This window comes from Gigantopelta aegis, chromosome 14 (assembly GCF_016097555.1).
Source record: "Gigantopelta aegis isolate Gae_Host chromosome 14, Gae_host_genome, whole genome shotgun sequence".
In the NCBI taxonomy this organism is placed as follows: Eukaryota; Metazoa; Mollusca; class Gastropoda; order Neomphalida; family Peltospiridae; genus Gigantopelta; species Gigantopelta aegis.
Genome location: NC_054712.1, coordinates 28965136 through 28993107, shown reverse-complemented (window position 1 = coordinate 28993107; position 27972 = coordinate 28965136). Strand labels below are relative to the sequence as shown.

General features: G+C 34.5%; 1 protein-coding gene across 1 annotated transcript in view; it reads left to right on the top strand.

Moving 5' to 3' along the window:
- The window catches only part of LOC121389008 (integrator complex subunit 8-like), a 57269-nt gene that overhangs the window by 13757 nt on the left and 15540 nt on the right, over positions 1–27972 (top strand). Inside the window, exons 8-21 of the mRNA XM_041520601.1 lie at positions 1136–1228; positions 2766–2909; positions 3399–3496; positions 5618–5750; positions 9032–9096; positions 12319–12512; positions 18199–18335; positions 18665–18778; positions 20590–20803; positions 21497–21606; positions 22086–22170; positions 23330–23460; positions 25101–25160; positions 27502–27563. Of these exons, the coding sequence (XP_041376535.1) occupies positions 1136–1228; positions 2766–2909; positions 3399–3496; positions 5618–5750; positions 9032–9096; positions 12319–12512; positions 18199–18335; positions 18665–18778; positions 20590–20803; positions 21497–21606; positions 22086–22170; positions 23330–23460; positions 25101–25160; positions 27502–27563 (1640 nt within the window). The remainder of the gene's footprint in view (positions 1–1135; positions 1229–2765; positions 2910–3398; positions 3497–5617; positions 5751–9031; positions 9097–12318; positions 12513–18198; positions 18336–18664; positions 18779–20589; positions 20804–21496; positions 21607–22085; positions 22171–23329; positions 23461–25100; positions 25161–27501; positions 27564–27972) is intronic.

Here is a 27972-nt window from a genome sequence, read left to right as displayed (position 1 = left end):
GATTTGTTAGAATAGCTGTAGGGAGTGAAGTGTACCGAGAGAGGAGGTTATTGCTCAAGTGAAGTCTTTAATACAGTTAGATTTGTTAGAATAGCTGTAGGGAGTGAAGTGTAACGAGAGAGGAGGTTATTGCTCAGGTGAAGTCTTTAATACAGTTAGATTTGTTAGAATAGCTGTATGGTGTGAAGTGTACTGAGAGAGGAGGTTATTGCTCAGGTGAAGTCTTTAATACAGTTAGATTTGTTAGAATAGCTGTAGGGTGTGAAGTGTACCGAGAGGAGGTTATTGCTCAGGTGAAGTCTTAATACAGTTAGATTTGTTAGAATAGCTGTAGGGAGTGAAGTGTACCGAGAGGAGGTTATTGCTCAAGTGAAGTCTTTAATACAGTTAGATTTGTTAGAATAGCTGTAGGGAGTGAAGTGTACCGAGAGAGGAGGTTATTGCTCAAGTGAAGTCTTTAATACAGTTAGATTTGTTAGAATAGCTGTAGGGAGTGAAGTGTACCGAGAGAGGAGGTTATTGCTCAAGTGAAGTCTTTAATACAGTTAGATTTGTTAGAATAGCTGTAGGGAGTGAAGTGTACTGAGAGAGGAGGTTATTGCTCAAGTGAAGTCTTAATACAGTTAGATTTGTTAGAATAGCTGTAGGGAGTGAATAGTAGTTCATTATTAGAGCACTTGACTGAGATTTGATGGGTCGTAGGATTGATGCCCCTCAATGAATTGAACCATTTGGGGTTTTTTCATTCCATTCAGTGCTCCACAACTACTATATGAAAGGTCATCATACACTAATATCCAGTATGTATAAGAGTGAATATACAGTGACATCCCTCAAAACCAGACACTCTGTAAACCAGAATTCCCTAAAAGGCATTTTTTCATAAATCTATAGGATAGCAGGTACACCTCCATCACCACCCAGCCTCCCTCCCTAGGTATGACCCTGGTCAGAGTTGCCAGTTGATTTTCAACAAATATTTTAAAATTTCAAGTGTGTTTACAGTGAAAGTGGTTATATTTCAGATATAAATCCTCTCACTCTTTGTATTTCTGTTTATTTGTTGTTTATCACAATAAGAAAGATGACTGATCCTATAACAATACATTGCATCAGGTTTTCTTCTATATTAAAGGTGACCTACGACCTTGGGTCTGTTTTATTTCACAAGTCTGAATACAAACAAGCGTTTGAATTGTTCCGAAGATCACAGGAAGTCTTTGACAAGGTATGTTTGGATTACAATACATCTGTGAAATCATGTGATATAAGCAGTGAAACCTACTTGTGTGACAGAGCAGGACATAACCCAATGGTAAAGCGCTCACCTTGTGAGTGATCAGTCTTGAGATCAACGCCCATTTGGTGGGCCCATTGGCCTATTTCTCGTTCCAGCTAGTGAACCATGACTGGAATATATGCTGGTGCATGTAAAAGATCTCTTGCTACAAATGGAAAAATGTAGTGGGTTTCCACTCTAATACTACATGTCAAAATGACCAAATGTTTGATATCCAATACCCAATGATTAATAAATCAATGTGCTTTAGAGGTGTCGTTAAACAAAACAAACGTGAACTTATTTTACTTGTTTGATGACCTCTGGTAACTTTAAGTAACCCCTTTTGTTGAATTTATTATCCTGATAGCAGATTCAGTTTGAAATTTAGACTTCAAGAAAGTAACCATTGACAAAAGATAAACAGTCTTTATTTACACATTTAAGTGAGTGTTTAAACAATAATGTGTTTGTATTAAATAAATATACAGAACTTCACATACGTTGTTTTTGCTTCCTATTTATTGCACAAGTTTATTTTGCGCAAGCATATATACCACGATGTTCTTTAGCAAAATAAATGAGTGCAATAAATAGGAAGCGAAAACAACATGTGAAGTTCTGTATTTATTACATACCTTCTTTTATGTTTTACACAAACGGTTTTAAATTTAACGTCATAACAACACTTTGCAGGGTTAGTTCTGAGTGAGCAAAATATTTCACTAAATTGTCTATTAAACTTTAAAAATTGCAGAAATCAACAGTTGTTTTCTTTAAAATGTCAATTATTACATGAAATTATTTCGCCATATTAAAATAAAATTCGCCGACTGCTTTCAAAATTGCGAATGCCAGAGCTAGCCCTGCTTTGTTAAATCTTTGATTAAAACTCCTTTCATTGATTTACTTAACATTAAGAATCTTACTCTGCAGCAGCCTTGTGTAATGTTTCAAATACGATGTGACGTCATGACAACACTTTGTTAAATCTATAATCAAAACTCCTTTCATGGATTTACTTAACGCTAAGAATCACACTCTGCGGCAGCCTTGTGTAATGTTTCAAATATGATGTGACGTCATTTGTAAATCATATATGATGAAAGGTGCTAACTACAGTAAAAATAAAAAGGGAATTCCTCATTTAAAAGTTCTGGTCCAGATCACACATATGTGCGATACAAAATACATTTATCATGCGATTTCAAAATGTCTTTATCACTATAGTAAGATTGAATAGGTATGTAATAAAAGAGATAATTCACATTATGGTTAAAATAAATGAAACAACTTTTTATCAGCAATAATATTGTTAAATGACCTGATAAATTTCAGTTGAAGAATCCAATATACTGCTGTTCGAATCTAGCCAAATTAAAGTGCTACATGTTAACTTTTATAGTCTGCTTGGTGTTACCCAAAACAGAGCATTTGGCTTGTATACCTTGTATTGGTTTGAACACAAGCCTGTTGGTGTTTTCAGTTGAACAATCCAGTATACTGCTGTCTGAATGCGGCCAGATTAAAGGGCTACCTCGTCAGCTGTACCAGTCTGTTGGGTGTCACGCGGCAGGCTAGTCTCAGTCTGTATGAACGAGCAGAGGCATCCAGGAAAAACAACTTCCGGGTGAGATTTTTCTGACTTGAACTTTATGAAGCCATATGACTGAATATTTGTTTTTGTGCATAACTAATTTTCCGCGTTTATCAATAAATGGACTGATGGATGGATGGAATTAAAATTACTTAAAAAGTACAGTATCTTAGTAGCAAATACTATTTTTACTACAAATTAATCAGATTTCACAAAAAAACATTTATTGCTTGTAACTGAAATTATTTGGTTGTAATGTGTTATGGGCATGTTGTTGAAGGTATTACCTTTATATTTCAAAAGAAAAACTAATAAATAATATTGGCCAACATGCAACTTTGATACTGTCCCTTTAACATATAATATAGATCAAATCCTTTAATATAAGAGATAGATAATTAATTACATGGGGTCAGTCTTTAAATAGCTACTGTATAACCTGAAAACAATAAACACCACAAGTACAGATTTAGTCTTCCTAACATTTAGGATATTTTCATTTTTATTTTAAATTTTAATTAGGGTCTTGTGGACGTATTTCTGGAGGACAACCTGAAGAAAGAGCTCAACATGGTGTATCGTTCCAACATCGAGGACGAACTATCTCGCTGTGGTCGAAGGTACACAATGTCTCATACTTGCACTTTTGTTGCTTAAATATCCAATAAAGGTGTGTCCATAGTGTGATGTCTTTTAATGACTAAAATTCCATGTCAGTACATTTTCTTGCTTAGAATATCAGTATCTCTGTGTTATCTATGATAAGAAACATGTTAAAAAACCACAATCCCTTGTAATTGGTGCTAATTGGGAAAGAAAGGAATGTACAGGGAGTACACACACACACACACCCACACACCCACACACAATACATACACCCACCCACACACACACACACACAGACACACACTCACACTCACACTCACACTCACACACACACACACACACACACACACACACTGCCCTGTATCTTCACACACACACACACTGCCCTGTATCTTCACACACACACACACACACACACACACACACACAGATACACACACACACACACACACCCCGTGTTCTAATTTTAACCTACAGACTACTTGATTAATTTTTGACAAAAAGCATGTTGAGGGGGTACAAATTTATAACCTTTACTCACATATCTTCATGTAAAAAGTTTCATAAATACTTTAAATTATGTTTATAAGTGAATCGCTAAGTACTATTTTTGTGGGTTTTTCAAAATTTTCTTATATTTTAGATCAGTTAATGTGGATTGAAATTTGGCAAAATATCTATAAAGACGTGTTTACTTACAGGCACTTGTGACCAGATGTCCCGTATTTACAGCCAATAACTGTTTTAGTGACCAGAATTGTTTTTGGAGACAGACTATGATTCATATCCAGTATTTCGTGATTTTTGTTGCTAGTAAAGCAGTCCAATTCATTATCGAAGATGCTGTCACATTTATGTATCATTTGCTGAAAATGACTGCAACGTTCAATCGAAAATACTTACTGTGGTATTGTCAATCAAAAACCAAAAAACTAAAGCGGCTATTATGATGATTAGTCTCAATCAGTGTATTTTTATTATTATTTCCTATCAGTTCTGTGTGCAGAACAGTGTGAAATATGAATGAGTGAAAGCACTGTATGCGGTATACAGTGTGTTGGCTTGCTTAACATCTCTGTAGTAGTCAGGAGGTTAATCCTTGAAAGCACTGTATGCGGTATACAGTGTGTTGGCTTGCTTAACATCTCTGTAGTAGTCAGGAGGTTAATCCTTGAAAGCACTGTATGCGGTATACAGTGTGTTGGCTTGCTTAACATCTCTGTAGTAGTCAGGAGGTTAATCCTTGAAAGCACTGTATGCGGTATACAGTGTGTTGGCTTGCTTAACATCTCTGTAGTAGTCAGGAGGTTAATCCTTGAAAGCACTGTATGCGGTATACAGTGTGTTGGCTTGCTTAACATCTCTGTAGTAGTCAGGAGGTTAATCCTTGAAAGCACTGTATGCGGTATACAGTGTGTTGGCTTGCTTAACATCTCTGTAGTAGTCAGGAGGTTAATCCTTGAAAGCACTGTATGCGGTATACAGTGTGTTGGCTTGCTTAACATCTCTGTAGTAGTCAGGAGGTTAATCCTTGAAAGCACTGTATGCGGTATACAGTGTGTTGGCTTGCTTAACATCTCTGTAGTAGTCAGGAGGTTAATCCTTAAAAGGCTGATTGGAATCGCCTCTTACAAGATGAACTAAAAGTAGTTGATTATAAAATTGGAAGCATAATCAGATGTCATCAGTCATTAAGCAAATAATTTTGGAGGAATTTACAATTAGAAATGTAGAAATGAAACAAAATGACTGCTGTTTACCAACAACACTGAAAATGGTATGTATTTCAGCAGTGTTTGAGATTAACGGTATCCCGATATCCCGGGGATACCAGAATTTAATTTTGGATACCAGACTTTAATAACCCAGTATCCCACCGGGATGCCATATAATACTAAATTCTCAGGTGGGATACCAGATTTTGAAATGTTAGTATCCAACTGGGATACTGGCCAAAAAATTTAATCTCGAACACTGTTTCAGGCATTTAATTTTAGCACTTAACTATTCTAGGGGAGTCAGGGGAGTCTGTGTTGATATTTTGTTGTTGTTTCTTTCTAATTTACAGCATACAATGCTTTTCATATTTACATTATATAATGTCAATTTAACATCTGTAGTATTTTCCTCCCCAGTTTATTTCGGGTGTATACGGAAGTGGTGATCTGCAATGTGGTGCGAGGCGTTCTGGACGGGAAGGCTCTGGTCTCGCCCATACTGGATATACTAGAGAACACTGATCATGATGTTGTCTTGTTTCTCGTCCGAGTGAGTTCTTTATCACCTAGTTTATAGACATTCCTACATGAGGTGAGATGACATACAGAATGTATCACACATGTTGGACATTTAGCATCTAGTCACATGTGAAAACTTTATATAACATTATTAAACATGGATAATAAACAGATTGTTATAAGAATATAATTGCATGCCATACCTAATTTATAAATGAAATTGGCAGATTGAGTACCGTATATCTTCGCCTGTAAGTCGATCTCGACTATAAGTCGAGTCCCTAATTTCAAGCCCTGAAAACGTATTTTTTTATTGACCCGTTTATAAGTCGACCCATGAAAAACTACTTATAAATATTGAAATATTTCTTATTTTCAGCACATGAGAACAATAATATTTGAACAAAAGAAAATTATTTTACAAACTTCGGTTTTCACGTTTTGTACATCGCAATATGATCAGACTATTCCAATCAAACTATCATTATTACATAGCATCAAAACGAAATATTCCCTTAGTAGAGAGTGAAAGCTGTTTGACTGTTACTGTATAGTACTGTACAGATGGTTTTGTGCACAGACAACAACTTTATTTATAAACACTGACAACAGATCACTACGATAAAACTGAAAGTATCACGTTTTTGCCGCCATATTAATACATGTAAGGAGGATAACTCTGGAAAGTACACTGGTTTTTTGTACCAAATGATTTGTGTCCCTATTGCTCTAGATAAGTGAACTGCAGAGATCAGTCTATTTTTAAGGGAAAGTTTAGTAATATTCATGAAGTTAATCACCGCCAAAACATTGTTTGAACAACCATTAATGCCAGTGACCAGATTTCAAAATAAACTCAGGCAACAGGTAGTTAGTATTGTTTACATTTTTACTATTAGTTATGACTTAATTTAACTAAGTGGACTGTTGTCTTGGCATGTGAGTGAGATCGTACGCCTTTTCGCATAACCAAAACCGTTCTAATGCCAAAAAAAAATAGGTTATAAAAAATAAATTTGTCAAATTAACATATTTGAGTATAAATACATGGCATACTTCAACTATAAAACTTGTAAAATAATCCCTAAAACAGTAATATTTTTTGGTGAATTTTTTTTACCGTCTTATAAGTCGACCCCCCAAGTTATAAAATAATTTTTGGGTGAAAAAAATTCGACTTATAGGCGAAGATATACGGTAATATAATTTCCAAATCATGTTTAATACAAATTTCACTGCTTATATAATGTCTAGGATTGATCCCAGTCGGTGGGCCCTTTGGGTAATTTCTTGTCCAGCTAGTGCACAACAACTGCTATATCAAAGGCTGTGGTATGTGTCATCCTGTCTATGGGGGACGGGACTTAGTCTGCTGGTAAAGCGTTCGCTTGATGCGTGGTCGGTCTGGGATTGATCCATGTTGTTGGGCCCATTGGGCTATTTCTCGTTCCAGCCAGTGCACTATGACTGGTAAATCAAAGGCTGTGGTATGTGTGGGATGGTGCATATAAAAGATCCCTTGCTGGTAATCGAAAAGAGTAGCCCATGAAGTGGCGACAGCGGTTTTCCTCTCAATATCTGTGTGGTCCTTAACCAGAGGTTCTAGAATATAGTGGCCTGATGCCCAAGGCCAGTGTGTTTTTGGATTCTGGGCAGTAAAAGTTACTTTGTGTGATCCCGATGACAAGTGGTCCCCCAAAAAATAAAAAATTACAACACTACGATCATACGAAAACAAAAGAAACATCTATTAGCCACTTCTTTTGATTTGCTGTCACATGCAATATTTCACTAACAAATAGTTGGCCACCATTAATCTTTGACCCATCCATGACATCAATATACCTACCGATATAACTTTATTCAAGTTTACCGGCCTCGGTGGCGTCGTGGTTAGGCTATCGGTCTACAGGCTGGTAGGTACTGGGTTCGGATCCCAGTTGAGGCATGGGATTTTTAATCCAGATACCGACTCCAAACCCTGAGTGAGTGCTCCGCAAGGCTCAATGGGTAGGTGTAAACCACTTGTACCGACCAGTGATCCATAACTGATTCAACAAAGGCCATGGTTTGTGCTATCCTGCCTGTGGGAAGCGCAAATAAAAGATCCAAAGATTTGTTACCCTAATACTAATATTAGTACAGTGTAAGTGTAATATTCAAAACAGTAACCAGTCTTTTATTAGTTTTAAAGGTTGCATGTCACCATTTACAATTGCAAAAATTTAAAAGTGTAAATTATTAATTTAATTTATAAAATATCACGTAAGTTGCAAACAAAAAATAATAATTAAAAAAAAAAGTTTAGGAACACAATATCATGAAATAGATAAATTTAACAAAGAACCTACATTGAAAAATTACTAATTTGGTGTGTGTGTGTGGGTGGGGAGTGTGTAGCGCCTAATCCTTAAACTGTAGGGTGTATACTACCAAATCAAATCCCATAGACGACAATAGTAACATATGTGGCTAAAACTTCTACCTGCAGCATATCATTCGACATAAACGCCACAGATATAAATACAACTCCCCTCACCCTTGTGAATCTGAAAAAATTGGGAATCAAGCTGCTCATTTCTGAGATAACGGGTAGCGTCTATGACTACCCTAGTTCCACACAAAATTCAAGTACTTTTTTTACAGGTACCCCACACATGTTTCAAGCACAAGGCTACTTGACACAGTCGTACTAGATGAAATAAAATTGCATACATTCCATAAAGTACATGTGTATGCCCTATGAGCCTATCTGTTGTGTAAATTAACAAATTAATTAAACATGATCTCAGTATGAAAAATGTACATTCAAAAGTTAATTATTTTAATTTACTGGTTTTTTGTTTGATCAACAGTTAAAATTAGGCAAGTGAATTTTTCACCATGACCAGTGAATTTTCAAATCCACTGGCCCTATGGCAAGTGAATTAAAACAAAAAATCTAGAACCCCTGCCGTAACCATATGTCTGATGTCATATAACCGTACATAAAATGTGTTGAATGTGTTGTTAAATAAAACATTTCCTTCCTTCCTTCTTGTCTGTGGGATGATACATATAAAAAAATCCCTTGCTACTAATTCAAAAATGTAGCAGGTTTCCTCCTTAAAACTATACGTCAAATAACAAAATGTTTGACATCCAGTAGCCGATGATTAATAAATCAATGTGTTCTAGTGGTGTCGTTAAACAAAACAAACTTTGAAAAAAACTTTTGCTTGTATAATACAGTTTGTAATTGTATGTTTTATATGAACAGTTAGCAAATCATGTAGGAAACAATTTACTTTTTCTATTATGTTTATGTTTTAGGTAATTTCTGATGTTATGAAGGGTGCATCATTTAAGCAAAGACCTAATTTGAAGTGCTTTATATGGTAAGTAAATATTATTTGAAGAAAATATATAGAGGCTATTTCATATTGTTTTTTTTCATTCAGTTTTTATGTCAATGAGTGATATGTGAAAACCATATTTTCATGAATTGCGAAGCAGTGAGTGAAAATAGTGTTTTCACACATCACGAGTTGACATGAAAATCATATTCGAAATAATACCATGAAATGGTCTATTTATTATCAATCTAATTAAAATTAGCTCCACTTTTACATGTGGATCTAACAGCAGCCCGTTGGAGCTCATGTCCAGTTTACCTTTCATTCGACCAATCAAAACCTTACTTGCAGAATCATGCCAGTGATTTGAAAAGAATTTGAAAACATTCGGAATTATGCCGAGGGTATACGAAATAATTCGGGTGAATTACGAAGTATGCCGGAAACTAATTTCACTGCCGTGATATAAAATTTTAATGTTAAACTTTTGTTTCAAGACGGGGGGGGGGGGGGGGGGGAGCCATGATAGTATAGCCATAAAATCTATTTATTCTAGTACACAATCCAGAGTTTATTACTGTACTTTTACCCCCGTTTTTTGTTTAATATTGAAATAGGCCAACAAGTTCACCTGTTGCTTAAGCGGCAAGCTAATTGAATTAGAGCTCGGCTATATGAACCACGACCGTAACAGCTGAGGACTGCATATATATCCTTAATGCAAAATGGTTACAATTATTATTTAATTCATTTGCCATAAAAATAAATCAACGTTCGGCCATGCAGTGTTAAACTATCATTATGTTAAACACCTGTAATTTAAAATGTACTAAGGTCTCAAAGTTTCTTTTCATACAATCTAAAAACACCACCCATTAAAATAAATAATATGGTGGTATATTTAGGACACATATTTTTTTCTTACTTTTAAAAATACTAAACTTCAACTTACATCTCGAAATCTGGACTTGTTTTGTCAACTGCTTAACTTATTATCTTGAAATGTCAGCATATTATCTCAAGCTCTCGACCTTTTATCATGACGACATGTATATGCCACTGAAGGTACGTACGCATTGACAAAACATATGTATAGCATTCGACAATATAATTTGAAAGCTCAAGATAATATATTCAGCCCTCAACATCAATGTAATAAGTGGAGATTTCAAAATAAGGCCCACTTTCCACTAACATTATCTGCGCGGAAACATGCATTTTCATATCTACATTTACTTACATTTACATTTTACTACAAAGTACTTTTAAGTTACAAGTAACATCGATCGACTGTTTTTTCTGCGCATGCTGAATGCACACTCGACTTATTATCTCGAGCACATTATTGATTATCTCAAGTGCTTGACATTGTTTCAAATGCTCAACGTATTATCTTGAGCGCTTGCATGACTTATTATCACAAGTGCTTGACTGATTATCCTAAATGCTCAACTTACTATGTTAAATTTTTGACTTATCATCACGAGTGCTCGATTTGCTATCTCAAGTGCTTGACTTATTATCTTGAGTGCTCAAATTATTATCCTCAGTCATTAACTTATTATCTTGAGTGTTCGATTTATTATCTCCACTGCTCGACTTATTATCTTGAGCTCTCAACTTCTGCATCAGTACTGTACAGCCAAAAAAGAGAATTGCAAAAGAAAAATACATGCATGTTGTCTAATATGTTAATATGTTGAGTGCTTGACATAATATATTGATCGCTTGAGATAATAAATTGAGAGCTCAAGATCATAAGCTATGTTTTTCCACTAATAGCAAGGGATATTTTATATGCACACTCTCATAGACAGGAAAACAAATACCACAGCATTTGACCATTTGTTGTGCACTGGTTGGAACAAGAAAACCCCAATTAGTTGAATGGATCCACCAAGGTGGTTCGGTCCATCGACGCAAGTACCCAAGGCGAGCACTCAACCGACTGAGCTAAACCCCGTCAGCACCCAGCCAAAAAGATGAGAGGCAAAATGTTGAGCACTCGACATAATAAATCAGTAGCATGAGATAATGATTTCAGTAGCAGCAAGGTATCTTTTATATGTATTTTGATGGGCCTTGGATATACATGTACCAGTCATGGGACACTGGTTGGGACAGAAAAAAAACATTCACAAAATAATCCACAGAGGAGATTCATTCCTATAACCAAAGAACCTCAGGTGAGCACTCTACTGGCATCTAGATCCCACTTCCTTGAAATAATAAGTTGAAATAAGATAAGTTGAGAGTTTGAGATCTTTAAAGTAAGAAAAATATAGGCGAACTTTGTGTCCTAAATATACCACTGTAGTTATTGGTAGTCTGTTAAAAATTGTATCTATATAATTCAATCAGTTTTAGATATTTTATCGTAATTGCACTTCATATCAATTTTTTTGAGGTACAATTGTTTAAATAACTTTCTTTCTTTTGTTTCAAATGCAACCAGATGCATTCTGGTAATCACAAGGGAGATAACTGATTCATTAATGTTCACAAAAATATAAATATGATTGCTATATTTTCACTGTAGCTAAAACACAGTGAAAATATGACTTTTCACCAAATGTTACTGTTATGGTTTCTGTAGATCTATATATTTCATTGTTATGTATATAATAACTACTGTTATATTTTTGTATGATGCTAGAAAATAATTGGCAAGTGACAACTGAAAGTTATACCTAATAATCGTGTGTCGAACAATGTGGTGCAGTAAATATGTTGTGAGGAAATTAACAAAGTTCAGCGGCTGTAGGAAATGCCACTTTCTAGTTGAACTAGATGAATCAAGATTTTGTTATAACTGTCAATAATATATATATATTTATTGACCTCTTCAGGGAACACTTTGTTCAGTATTGCATCTCAATTCACTACACTAGCTTCAGAGATCGTTACACAATTTTAAAACATCAAACAGTAGTTGCTAATCAATATCATTAATCAAGATTTAGAAAACAAAATGTTCCCTGCTCTTGAATTTTGAAATGCCTTTCAAAGTTTTTAAAGTTGCACTTGACATGAACATGAATAAGAATAATGACGTGAATATTCAATTATCTACACACATTATGCTGTTTCTGAACCTAGCTTGTTAAGTTGTTACGATGTTTTGGATCAGTCCACTGGATGGAGATGTAAGATTAAGTATTCATGAAAAGAACCCCCTTCCCATGAAAAGAGTTTTTCAGTTTAGGTATTGACTGTTACAGTATTAATCACACTCATAATTAAAGTAAGTGATGTTATTTGCAGGCACCTGGTGGAGATGTCTCCCACGGAGTGTGGTTTGACGAACGTGGTCCTGAAGAGTGGTCTGGCAACATACTTCGACCGAGACGAGAGGACGGAGATGGTCCTCGGGGAGGAAGGAGACGAAATGTATTTGGAGGATTTTGAGATGGACGAGTCTACGTGTACAACAATATCGTCAGTTTCCTCACAGAGAGGTAATAAATTCATGATATTAAACAAGCTTCCATCTCGTATCATGTTTATGTTCCCCGTGAAATAGTTTTCAATTGTCACAAGCTTTAGTGAGTGACAATGAAAATTATTTTTCGAGGGACATAAACATGATAAGAAATGGTAGCAAGCTTAATATCCTATTTATTACCCATAATTGCTGTTAATTTATATCACTCAACTTGTTAGGTTGACATTCCTGTAAGGTTGTAGTGCGCCAATTAATGACGTCATCGTGTGACTTTGAAAGTGTTACGTCCCACTTGGCATTCTAGTGGGATGTATCACTTTGATATCTACCAATATATTTTTAACCATATGGGTAATAAATATTTTTTTCCCCTTTCAACTTGAGTTGGGGTCACATGCAGCTTAGCTGTAAATTGGGGGATAAAAAACCCAAAAACTTTTAAAAGACGATATTTGCCAAATAGTTTTAAAAAAAATTCATAGTGACATTTGTATAGTTTTATCTTGAATCATCAACGCGAAACGATAAACATGAAAACTTTTTTATCACATCAGTGAAAACCCCCCACAAATTGTATATATTTACATAATGGAATAAATAATATAAAAATGAATAAAAGTTATGAATTTTAATTCCCATATATGTATAAAAAGTACGAGTATTCAGTACTGTGTCCTGAAAATTAATAAAAGATCGCACCGTTGAAGCGTTTGACAGCCTGAGCTAGCACATGTTTAGACAAAGAGAGTAATAACGTGATCACTGATTGGATGAAATTTGACCTCTGCTGGCTCCAGAGATAAGAGTACATGCAGCTGTTCTTCTTACTCCCACTTGTTAACAAAAAGGTGGAAATCTTTTGTTAATTTTAACATCCTTTATAATTATTGGATACACTACATTGAACAGTCAACAATAAATACATTTATAGATTAGTTCAGTATATTTTATGCTATTTCAGGCAGTTTGTATTGCACAAAGGCCTCTTGTTTCGGACTAGGACACTCGACCCGACAGAGCTCAGTACACATACATGTAGACCGTGGGCCCACTATAACCCCCCTGCCCCCCCCCCCCCCCTGCCCCCCCCCCCCCCGGGATTTTTCAAGATCAGTATATCTTTGAAGCCTATCCATAGACATATTCAAATCAGCTTGTCTGCAGGCAATCTGTTGGTGGGTGTGCCTGTAGGGCACGTTTGAGTGTAGGCACCCTATTTATTTTTAACAGGGCAAATTTCTGATCACAGCGAATGTTCCACATAATTTTCAAAAATATTTGAAAATAATTCTGGACTATATCACTGCTTTTACTTTAAAGCTGGGTTACTGGTGAATGTATTCCACCAAAAAATAATACATTTTTGGCATCTGACTAAGCATAGTGAGTCAATGAATTTGAAATGTCCTGAGTATTACAAACATAGTATATGAAAAAACTGCATGGCAATGTTCAAGTTAACATCCAGACATATTTTGAACAGGTTTAAGACCAAATTATGAATGCTATTCATGCTAAATTACATGTTCATAACAACAAACCACAAAGCAATGCAATATATGTGGTATGGATATAGTACCGGGGGTATACTCACCAGCAAAAGTTACACAGTTCCCGATATACGTAATTCTCTATGTACATGTGTATATATACATACCGTACCTAAAACATTCTGATCCTTTTATTATTGTGTTGTATTTAATATCTGAAGGCAGCATTACTTAAATATGGTGCAGTACATGCTGTATAAACCATTTACATGGATATTTTGAATATTTTTATATTACACACAAGTCCTACAAACATAAAAAGTGAATTTACATACCATTCTAGGCAAGTCTGCATTACATATACAATTTATGCGTCTCACAACAGTTCATCTTACAATAGCTAGGTTTTTTGTTGCTTTTTGTAATATTTTAGAATTGCAGATCTATTTATATTATGCTTAACTTATGTTTTGGTGTATATATTTGATATCTACATAGAATATTGTCATCAGGCAAATATCTAGCACTATAAAAATATAACTTTCATTCCCAATTCTCAATCATTTTATGTGACCCAAATATGATATATGTGAAGTTTACAATTTTCTATTTCTACATCCTTCCTTTTATTCTATTAAGTAGATGTTAATAACAATTTTCAAAACAATATAATATGAGGTATGAATAATTATATACTTCTCAAAATAAGATACTAGTAAGCAATGCCAGAAATGTATTAATTTCTATGTATACACATACTTAGGATTGCCTGAAGCTTTTATTATTAAAAAATCAAATTGACCTGGCTTTTTTCTATAGCATATTGAGGCTTCATTATTCAAATATGGTTACGTATATGGAGTTCATATACTATGTTCACAAATTTATGAACATGTCCCTCTGTTCTTAGTACCAACCAATTATAAGTACCATTCCTCGGCATGTGTGTTAAAACATTTACAATTCATCTATCTCACAGAAGCTTGTACTATTTTTAAAAACATATTTGTATTTAAATTGTGCTTAATTTATGCTTAGGTTTATATAATTGACATTAGATATAGTCATCAGGCATATCTAGTACTTGACTTTCTTTCCTATTTCAGTCTTATCATCTGACTCAAATATAATGTCTATTATGTTCACAATATCTGTAATTTCTTATTTTTGCTCTGGGCCTTTGCTCCTGTTCCTCCCTCAGTATGTCAACAGCTCTTGCATTATCAGATCACAAACCATCCAATTCAGCTTCAGTATTTCTTTGGACATTTCTCAGCCATTTCTATGTGGTTGAGGAATACCCTGGACTTTGTGATATGACTAATACCATATGAGACCATGGCAATTTGCTCTCTTCCAATTTGCTCTATTGGTACAGCATATTTTCAGGGAATATCTACTGGATGGAAGGTTTGCAACTAATCCACAGTAGCATAATAACAGCATTCGTGGTTTGGCACTAAATTTCTCATGTGAAAGGGGTTCTTCCAAGCCACACTTGATCTAAGGAATCCCTACAAAGGTCTTAAGAGACTGGAAGACCTTTTAAATGAACAAAGAGAAAACTCTGCCCTCAGCTTCTTGGGAAGAGGGTTCTATTTGTGAGACAAAGTACATGTTTCAAACGCAAGCCATGTCTGGGGGTGTTGTAAAGTGCACAAGAAGATGCAGAGACAAAGATTATACTTCAATGTCTGTACATTGTTGCCAGTTCACCATCCCAGATACGGACATTTGTATACACTCAATTTGGCAACAAGAGGCATCTTATATATGTGCACAGCATCATTAAGGATGCAGCGAAGACACCAACTAGCAATTCCAGCTGTGCTTGCCATTACTGACTATGATACCAACAGTGCTTTTATGCAGAATGGAAAACTGGAGGTTTTGAATATTCTCAAGGCACACCAAGACTTCCTTGAAATGTTGTTAGCTCATGGAAGTTCAGCAAAAATTGATGTTCATATATTTAAGAAGTAGATCATTTCATATACCTTCTCTGTGGGAGTGCAGGTGCGAATAACATACAAAAACATCATGACTTGAGAAATATCTGGAAATGTTTGTTGCCAAACCAAGGATGATAATATTGAACTACAGTAGAGTATAAATCAGCCTTCTCCACTCTACATGTAAGTATTCACTGAGAATGCTCTGAGAATGCACATAAAGAGAACAAATTGCCAAGTTGTCATTTGGTATCAGTCATACCAGCCAGTCCAGGCTATTCCCCAACCAAATTGTCATATGGCTGAGAAATTTTAGAAGGCACACTAGAGATGAAATAGTGATATGATACCATGAGAGCTGATGGACATACTGATGGGGGAACCAGAGCAGAGCCTGGAGAAGGAGAATACCAGAAATTGTGAACATGACAGACATACTTTAATTGCATGAAAATGCAATGGAATATGAAAGGAAGTCAAAACTTTCCTAGATAATATTTGATGTAGAAACTAATTATATACACTTGAGCATAAGTTAAGCACAATGTAACTATAAAGGCAAATCTAAAAATATTACAAACACAGACTAATATAAGATGAACATCTGTGAGATAAATGACTTGTACATGTAATGCAAAAGAAATTATGGTAGGTACACAAAACTGATGCTTTAAATTTTTAGCACTGGTGTTTAGTAAAGAGGGACATATTCATAATATTGATGCACATACATGTATACTCAGCAACATTAATTAAGGGCTAGTAAACTTTCTTATATTATAATATAATTCTTTGTTACTGTCATATTATTTTAACATGTTTTGGTCATATATATGGCTTCTATACATTGTTTCAGTAAACTTTTACTGGTTATACACGCAAAAAACACTGGGATTTCACATACTTATGAAAAATATTGAAATGAGCATTAGGCAAGTATTTGTTACACATTTGTTCAGAATGTTTTTTGTCATTGTGCTTAACTTTTGCTGATGAGTATATCATTATTCATACCACATATTGCATTGTTATTTGGTTTGTTACTATTAACATCTAGTATAGGATGAATATCATTCATTTTGGCCTTATATCTGTTAAAAATTTATATGGATGACAACTTTATCACTATATTTAATTTTTGAATATAGTGGTTTTGGGACAAAAAATGTGCCCCCATTCAAATGGCGATATTTTTTTAATCCACCAACATTTTTGCTGCAGACAAACAGATATTAAATTCATATATAATGAGGTATCTAAAAATACTTGTCTCCAAAAATCCAGCGGGGGGGGGGGGGGGGGGTTCGGTATCTAGCCCATGGATTAACAGGTGTTGACAGGTGTTGATTGTAACCAGTTGCAAATTCTGGGTCCTTTGTTTTAATTGGAGTGTAATACCTTGATGGCTCTCTAAACCAAGAATGGTGCTATCATTAACGTCTGTTTAATCTCTTGACCGGCTCAGCGACTTTGACAAATGTCTAGCCTAGTGGCAGTCGAATGACACTACTAGCTGTAGGTCCGACTTCAGTGACTGGCTATATACTTAGGCAGACTTTAAAATCACAGACGTCTGAAACACCAGCCATATTGACCACTATTTATTTATTATTTTAAATCATGCATGAGATACCGATGTCTGGGCAGGCTGGTCCACTTGACGGATAGGAATTTGTTCCAATAATAAAAATGGACAGGTGCTTTGGACCGAGAAGAATGACAAAGGTGAGACAGGCAAACACACGTTCAAAAAAAAAAATTTCGGTCTCAGAGATCGAGAATCGGTCCCAGACTGGGAAAAAAGGGCTTTTCCCCACCCCTGATATATATATATATGTATATGAAGCCCTCGGACCCATTCTCTGATTGGGTCCCAATGCTCCATAACTGGTGTATCAATGGCCATGATAAGTGCTGTCCTGTCTGTGGGAAAGTACAAATACAAGATCCCTTCTAATTGAAAAATGTAGCAGGTTTCCTCTCATACTATATGTAACAATTATTAAATGTTTGACATCAAATAGCCAATGGTTAATAAATCAGTGTGTTCTAGTAGTGTTGTTAAACAAAACAAACTGTAACTATAATGCAAAATACACTAAAACTAACATATTCCTTTCCAACAAATATTTTGTTATTTATAAATAAATAAATGTTTAGCTACCTATTTTAATAATCTGTAACTATATGTAAATACTGTCATGGGGAGACAACTAATTCAGCTGCTTTTTTTAACAGAGTATCATTCTCGTTTCAGAAATGTCGTACAACATCAATGATATAGAGGGTCGTCTGCTCACGGTGTATGATCCAGACATGATCAAGGATCTCGTGAAAGAACTCCACTCAAAACAGAACTGGAAACTGGTGGACTTCGTCAATCTGAACGACAAGGTTAATAAAACATTTAATTTTATTTATTTAAAACAAATTTTTACATCTATTAGGATGAACATGACTAAGTATTTGTGACATCAAGTCGGTTTTTACCTGAGGAGACATTTAGTTCACTGAATATTATTATATTATTACTTACCTAATAGGGGACATGTATTGCTATAGCAGAATGGTTGTTTTAAACTTGGGTCACAGAAACTTATTCTAATTTCATGTTTTGGAATTCAAAAAGAAAACAGTTTCGTTTAACCTTTGCAAAAGTGCAATTGCTGAGTTAAATACCTGTAAATAACAAATTGTTGTAGTTTGATTTCTAATAATTTCAGTGGAAGGTTACTCGAGAGATCCGTCGTATCATTGACGGTATGTCCCAGTTCGGTTTGCAGCAGTGCTATATATATGTTTTACTGGGCAAGGCTCGACACTGTATGGATCTGAAGGTAAGTCTAATTTAATATTCTTAAATGTTTTTAAAGGTTTTTTCATTTTATATACCAATAGGTGTTCTTTTTAAATCTTTGTAGTGTTAATAGTTTATGTTGTGTTAGGTTTTGTTTGACATCTAATAGCCAATGATTAATAAATTAGTGTGCTCTAGTTGTGTTGCTAAACAAAACAAACTTTAACTTTTTGTTTGATAATGCTCTAATTGTTGAACAAAATCTGAGCTTCATACGCTGTTTTGACCACAAATTTTTTACATTGACAACGTTCATTATTTCATATACCTTTATCAGATATCTAATAAGTGATTTTCATTTGTCCTGGGGCATCTTTAAAGGTTGACCAGCCTTGGTGGCGTCGGGTTAGGCCATCGGTCTACAGGCTGGTAGGTACTGGGTTCGGATCCCAGTCGAGGCATGAGATTTTTAATCCAGATACCGACTCCTAACCCTGAGTGAGTGCTCCGCAAGGCTCAATGGGTAGGTGTAAACCACTTGCACCGACCAGTGATCCATAACTGGTTCAACAAAGGCCATGGTTTGTGCTATCCTGCCTGTGGGAAGCGCAAATAAAATATCCCTTGCTGTTAATTGGAAAGAGTAGCCCATGAAGTGGCGACAGCGGGTTTCGTCTCAAAATCTGTGTGGTCCTTAACCATATGTCTGATGCCGTATAGCCGTAAATAAAATGTGTTGAGTGCATCGTTAAATAAAGCATTTCTTTCTTTAAAGGTTCTCATTTTATTTCTCATAGTAATACCAATTTGTGGATGGTAGTATTATACTATAAGCCTTTTAAACTGTGATACAATTCTTGCTAACAATATGGGGTTGGTTTTTTTGGTTTGGAGGGGAGGTGGTTGATGAGGAGAGGAAGAGATTTCCCATTACACATGTAAATATTAAATATCAATGTATAAGTACTTAACAAAGCTTGCGTTTGTTTGATGTTTAATTTCATTCATTTGTTTAATGCTTCATTCATTCATTCATTCATTGTTTTACTACTATTATGATCTGAAATTAGTATTTTTTATACTGAATGGTTGTTTACAGTTCAGTTTAGCGTGTACCAGTAGCTATGTTTAGTAGGACTGCTGTATATGTGAAGTCAGAACTATTTTTGTCCAACACTGAACAAAAATCCTTGAGGAAACACTGAAAACATTAAAGTTCGTATTTTATTTTGAATGTTTTTGGTTCTTAAACAATAACGCTCAGTAAGACAAAGTACCACTATAAAGTGACATCATCAGATATGATGTTCCCTGACAACATTATTTTCACGTTCATCGAGAAATGAACAAACTGGTGTTGCTATGGCTAGACCAATGCGATGACGTTATGTTGTAATGAATATTAAAAAACCCCACATGGTTATTCTAATTGTATCATGCACAGTGCACTTTCAGTGGGTGTTTCCTTTAAATGTGGCAGTCGGGGTGCATGTTGATCCCAGCACTTTTATGTGGATTTGTTTAAATTTACTTTTTGTTTCTTGTAACATGATATATCATTAACTCGAGATAACATGGAGCCAAACTTGAAAGACTTAGAATTGTTCGTTAGAAAAAATTAAAAAAAATTTAATGTTTCTTTTCATACCTCTCAACCTTATTGCATGTCCCCCTATTTCCAATAGACTGGTCCACTCTTTTCTTGACATAATAGAAAATTTTATCCAATGATTGGCTGTTGGCAGGTTTGGACCAGTATGTTGGAAAGGTGGGGGGAAATTCAGTAAGGTCGAGAGGTTAGGTTGAGTATTGATAAAAAGAGAAACAATTTATTTTCTCTTCATTTTTTAGATATTTGAACGAGCCCGTCAGCTCTTAGGAGTTGTCGACAACACACTTGGTGAGCTGACATACGCATATGTGATATCAAAACATGTCCGATGGCAAGCTTTGCTGTGCGACCTACTTCAGTATTATCTCAACCAGTCATTTGGAGAGGGCTCCACCCTGCAGGACCTCGTAAAGAAAACAAAGACATGCTTGACGACCATTCGGCTAGGACAAGGTAGAGTTTAAAGACTCATTTAAATGAACAATATTGAAGCAGTTGTGTGACTATTAACTAACAGGTTTCAAGCTACATGTAGACCAAAAATACTGTTTAGTCATTGAAATAATGTGGCCTATTTTTTTTTTTCTTAGGCCAATAAAAATGCAACATTTGAAAGACTCATTAATTAGACAAATATGATCGAAGTTTTTTACAACACCCGAACACAAAGAATAGGGATGTGATTTTTAGCTGTTTATCGAATTTCAGCTTTTTTAATTTAAAATGATTTTCACAAGGTAGACAGTATTTGATCGAAAATGCTAAGTAATAAACTTTATGGTAAAGAGTTTTCAGCTTTTTAAAGATCAGATTAGCTTTTTTTTAAAATAGGTAATACATTCCTGAAAGAAAATTCAGACACTGGAACAAACATTTTAATCTTCATTTACATATTTTGACACATTCTTTTCTTGTGTTTTCTCTGTCCCATCCAGTGTACCACAACTGGTATATCAAGGCTGTGGTATGTGCTGTCCTGTCTGTTAGAAAGAACATGTAAAAAATCCTGTGCTGTTAATGGAAAAATTAGATTTCCTCTCAAGATTATGTCTCAGAATTATCAAATGTTTAACATTCAATAGCTGATGATTAATTAGTCAGTGTGCTCTACTGGTGTCATTAAGCAAAACGTTTCCCCTGTTGCAGACATACAACCAAGTGACGAAGTGCTGGAACAGTGTACTGCATTCCTGTTGAACATACGCGACTGGGACTATCTGACAAACCTCGAGAACTCCGCCAATGGTTACATTGAGGTATTGGACATTTCTTTATTCACATTTTTAATGACATTGGGCACGAGGCCTTAACTAAGTTAATAAAATTAAGTTTTATAAAACTGAAAAAGCCTTTGCTGAAACTGATAACATACATAATGTCTTCACCTGATATTTGGCTAAAACCTTTTAAAACATTTCTGTCTGGCTTTAACCTTATTATGTAAACCTTCACTGATGAAGTGCTGAGAAAATTGATAAGATGTGAGAAGCAGGATGGACGGGAAAAATTAATTAGTATATATAGGTGGCTACACTTTCCCCCACCACTTATTGTATAACTTCGGCCACAGTGTGCCTACATTATTGTTATTTACGTTACTCGTCTCCCTTTCTAAGTTTACCCGTATACTAGAATGGGTCTAAGGACAGCTGTATTGCACTATATTATAAATTATATTAAATATTTAACAATAAACCTTCCTGTTGATAAACGAATGGTATCATATTTTTTATAGGTTAGTCGTCTGATGGCATGTGCATGCAGGGAACTTCCAATGTCAAAAACTGCTCGCAAATTAGCGAGAGATTTCTGGGAAGCAGGTACATTTGTTTGATGCATTTCTATTTGATCATATTCACTTTATTTTTATGAACCATAAGTATTAATGCTATATTTCACCATGTATTTTTATTAATTCTTTTCCCACTTGATCTGTTCAACATTTTGCAACCCATAAATGGGTTACCCTTTTTTTTGTTTTTAGGTAACCAATTTCATTTGGCATCACCCATTACAAAATATATAAGAATTGTTTGTCTTTTTATGGAATTTGTATAATAATCACAAATTGTATAAAATTGCATAGCATAGCAAAGTTATTTTGTACTAAATTTGTGACTGTTATACCTTGATAAATTCATTAAAAAAATAACAAACAATTTTTAATAATTTCAAAGAATACTAATATTTTGTTGAAAATGAGCAAAAAATTAGTTTTTAATGTCCTTTCCTTGACATCCCATTTGACGTGATGACGTCGTCTTGAGGTTTATTGAAGGATAACATTCAGCTTTTTAGTGACGTCGTTCAATCAGTATAGAGTAAACTGTATAACAGTGGAATATTTATAGTCATATTGATATGTCAATAGTGACATAATTATTTTCAAAATATAAAGGTAATTATAAAATATTTATAATGCTTAAATATTTGCATTAAGAACAACAGGCTTCATAAATTCAGCCCTAAGTATTTGAACATAAATATTAAACAAACTAGACGGACCGTGTAAAGTTATTTTTAATGTCTGCGAGAATGAAAAAAGGGTGATGTAAAACCAGACTTTAATAAAGTGAAAACTGATCAAAACCAAAATTACCTCAAAACGAACATTTTCCTTTTCAAACATTATTAAAGATCAGAACCTCTGTAAACAAAATACTTCTTAAAACCCAACTTTTTACTTGGTCCTAAGAGTGTACAGTTCATAGGGGTTTCACTGTATGTGTGTATGCATACATACATGTATCTGTCTGTCTGTTTTTGAATATGTATATTCATTGTATGCAAGGAAGAAATGAATGTTTAATGACATCCTAGAATGAAAAATACATTGGCTATTGTGTGTCAAACTAAGGTCAATGTGTAAATTAAATGATGATCAATATCAATATAAAAATTCAAGAGTTAAATTAAAGCACAGTGTAAAGAGCTCATTGTATGTAACTGTGTCTATAATTATGTCTATTTATCTTCTAGTTATAAAGATCTTTCAAACAAACAGCACACAAAAACGCAGTAATAGTGGACGGGACAGTGCTATTCACCGCGATCAGCAAATCGGCATTTTGTCACGAGATGCCTTTCTTACCTACATATACCGAATTAAGGTGAGTAATAAATCACAGACTCCTCTCTTACCTACATATACCGAATTAAGGTGAGTAATAAATCACCGGCGACTTTCTTACCTACAGATACCGAATTAAGGTGAGTAATAAATCACAGGCGCCTCTCAACTACAAATACTGAATTAAGGTGAGTAATAAATCACAGAAGCCTCTCTTAACTACATATACCGAATTAAGGTGAGTAATAAATCACAGGCGACTTTCTTACCTACAGATACTGAATTAAGGTGAGTAATAAATCACAGGCAACTTTCTTATTTAGACATATTGAATTAAGGTGAGTAATAAAACACAGGTGACTTTCTTATCTAGACATATATTGAATTAAAGTGAGTAATAAAACAGGCGACTTTCTTATCTAGACATATACTGAATTAAGGTGAGTAATAAATCACAGGCAACTTTCTTATCTAGACATATACTGAATTAAGGTGACTAATAAAACACAGGCGACTTTCTTATCTACATATACCAAATTAAGGTGAGTAATAAATCACAGGCAACTTTCTTATCTAGACATATACTGAATTAAGGTGAGTAATAAATCACAGGCAACTTTCTTATCTAGACATATACTGAATTAAGGTGAGTAATAAATCACAGGCAACTTTCTTATCTAGACATATACTGAATTAAGGTGAGTAATAAATCAGTCGACTTTCTTACCTAAACATATACCAAATTAAGGTGAGTAATAAATCACAGACACCTTTCTTACCTACAGATACCGAATTAAGGTGAGTAATAAATCACAGATGCCTCTCTTACCTACAGTTACCGAATTAAAGTGAGTAATAAATCACAGGCGACTTTCTTATCTACAGATACCGAATTAAGGTGAGTAATAAATCACAGACACCTCTCTTACCTACAGATACCGAATTAAGGTGACTAATAAATCACAGGCGACTTTCTTACCTACAGATACCGAATTAAGGTGAGTAATAAATCACAGATGCCTTTCTTACCTAGACATATACCGAATTAAGGTGAGTAATAAATCACAGATTCCTTTCTTACCTAGACATATACCGAAATTAAGGTGAGTAATAAATCACAGATGCCTCTCTTACCTACATATACCAAATTAAGGTGAGTAATAAATCACAGATGACTTTCTTATCTAGGCATATACCGAATTAAGATCAGTATCATTTTAGATGCCTTTTGTACCTATGTACACTGAACTAAAGTCAGTATCCATCTAGACACCTTCTCTATTATATTATTCATAAATCTATATCCATCATATTAAACCTATTTATTACGATTTTATAAATAAAGTGAGCTGGTTTACAGATAAGTTTTGATTGTAGAGTTTGTTTTAGATTCGCTAGATACAGACTTGTCTAAGTGTTATAATATAATTTGGCATTGTTTTAAGTTTAATAATTTCATACTACAGATAACAGCTGATTACAGGTTCTTGCTGGCATATTGTTAAAGGTTTAGTTTGTCACTTGTTGGGGGGAGGAGGTTGGTAGGTGTCAAAACACCTCATAAGTGTTTTTGTGATTCTGGCCTCAACCAGTATATACTTAGTCATATGTTTTACATTGATTACTTGCTTGCATTGATTTCACAATCACAATGTTCTTACTGTGTTTCCTTGCTTTCAGGAGCCAACCATATTGACCTTGATGATATCGATGCTAACCAAACTGTTCACAATGCTAAAGGTACGGCATACTAAATCTATACCCTGTACTAGCCCCCATTGTAAGTGTTTTTTGGCAATAGTTTCAGTTTGTGTTGATGTGAAAAGGAAATTAAGAAAAAAGAAGCTCTTGAAACAATAAAAAAATTCTGTTTTTATGAGCAGTTTGTAAAAAGATTGGTGAATATATAACTAAAACAGTAGTACTCATCCATAATTAAGAATGTTGTCTGATCATGAAGTTCTAAATATTTGTTTTTATTATTTTATCCTATTAAATGTTTTAAACATTATTTTGTTAATCAATCTTTCCTGGTTGGATATCTGTTCTTCATTGTGGGTGAATATTGCTGTTTTATTTATATCTTGACCAATTTAAATACAAATGCACATAAAAATAAAACATTTTTTTATTTATTATTTTTTTGTTACATCAAACCAAAGCGGAATAAATAACCGAAAACACTTAAAATGGAAACTTTTAGGCTTTTAAAGAAGAAAAAAAAAATCCTTTTGTTTATTCCCCCTCCCCAACAAGTCCTATTTTAACTGTTTCTATTAGGAATCTGAAACTAATTTAGATATAATTCCATTTTATAATTACTGTTTTGTAATAGGCATCTGGATTGGTAAAAATGCCATCACGTGATCTAAAAAACCAACCTTCATTCTTCCATGAATGTGAAAACTGCACTTTTTCGGTAAACAAATAAAAACAGAATGTTATTACCGGAATTACTTTTTATTTGTTACATCAACAATGGAATCCTCGAAGATTCCATCATTTCTATTTTTATCCCAATGTCATCTGCACTGTGAATGACAGTGACAATTCAGGCTTTAAACGACTCCGGTTTTGAACTGAGACACATAATGTATATGTCAGGCCACAAAAACTAAGCTTTTATTAGACGTTATAGCAGAGAATGCTCAACAAATCAAAAGAGAGACCTGAGTGCAGCTCTGTCACATTTAACAAAAACACCGAATTAATAACTTACACGCACAAAAAAACATACGCCTTCATGCACAATTGACCGGCCTTGGTGGTGTCGTGGTTAGGCCGTTGGTCAACAGGCTGGTAGGTACTGGGTTCAAATCCCGGTCGAGACATGGGATTTTTAATCCAGATACCGACTCCAAACCCTGAGTAAGTGCTCTGCAAGGCTCAATGGGTAGGTGTAAACTACTTGCACCGACCAGTGATCCATAACTGGTTCAACAAAGTCCATGGTTGGTGTTATCCTGCCTGTGGGAAGCGCAAATAAAAGATCCCTTGCTGCTAATCGGAAAGAGTAATCCATGAAGTGGCGACAGCGGGTTTCCTCTCAAAATCTGTGGTCCTTAACCATATGTCTGACGCCATATAACCGTAAATAAAATGTGTTGAGTGTGTCGTTAAATAAAACATTTCTTTCTTTCTTTCTTTCTTTCTTGCACAATTATGCGACCTGTCCTTTCTCAGAATAATATCACACAATCACAAACTTCCTCTGAAATCCACACACACACAGTAACACTGAAACCACTTTATCCCTTTGAAGTCAGTTTTCATTCATTTTTCACTAATTCAACTTTTGACAACTGCAAGTTTAATATAGTAATTTATAAGTGTTCTAAATAATTTGATGCCCCCTTATGTTAATTAGTTCAAAATTCAAACTCTAACCGCTTTACAACAAATCTTCCATTTAAGTGTATAGATCGTTCAATTCTTAATTAATTATCGTTTGATATTTTTGAAAAAAACTGCGTCATCAGTTGATGTTCAGTTATTTTAAATTGTATAACTTTTTATTCACATTTGATTCAGAAAATTAAAATTAATAAAATCTTATGTAAATCATTATAATGAATCGGAGATTTGACGGAAAAACCGAATGTAACTTTCAAAGGGAAATCCCTTATTTGTGTATTGATACAGTTGTAAATCGTTATGGAATAGAGTTCGATTGGGGTTTTAATATAGTTTTGTATAATGCCAATATTAATGCATTTGGAATTATAAGAATTGAACGTTATATTTTTGACGTTCACGCGATGATAAACACCAAAACTGTTTTACACACTTATGCATGAATGGTTTCGCGCTAACGCACTATACCATTCATACAGTGTGTATATGTATCTCTGTTTTTTTCTCTGTAGATTCGTATGTGTCTTGTTTGGAAAATCATGTATTTGGCTTATTAATGTTTAGATGTTTGTTCTGTTATATCTTGTTATTGTTGAATTTATTTCGTATGATTTTTGAGATGGCTTTCTAATTGATTGTTTACCATTCCTGTTTCATGGTAACAAATAGGATTGAAACTGAATGATTCCATCATTGAGATCTTCACATTAGATGTATTATTTTGCAGGATGAAATAACCAGTGAAATCTCTAGTGAATACCTTGGACTGTGGCCCACCGTAGTTAACAAGTGAGTTATTTGCTGTAGTAAATGGTTGTTTGGAAATATTTTAATGTAATTACATGGTGCCCAGGATAATGTCGGTAAGAACTCGCAGTTAATTCTGGTGTCCAAGATAATATCATTATTTCCTTGAAATTAAATCTAGCAAGATTGTTGATTGTTTTGCTCATATATTAAAACAACAAAATGTATTGCTCATTTACTAAAACCACTTAACTACTAAAACATATTTTATTACAAAACTTCTATCTAAATTTATAATGGAAAAACAACCCTGTTTTATTTTTAATTTAACCAGACCACTCACCAATTGCAATTCCCCACTATTGCAGTAGACTGGTTCGAACATCTCAACAGGTCAGGTTAATTATTCATGAGAAGAGAAAAACGATTCAAGTTTTCCGCATATATTTAA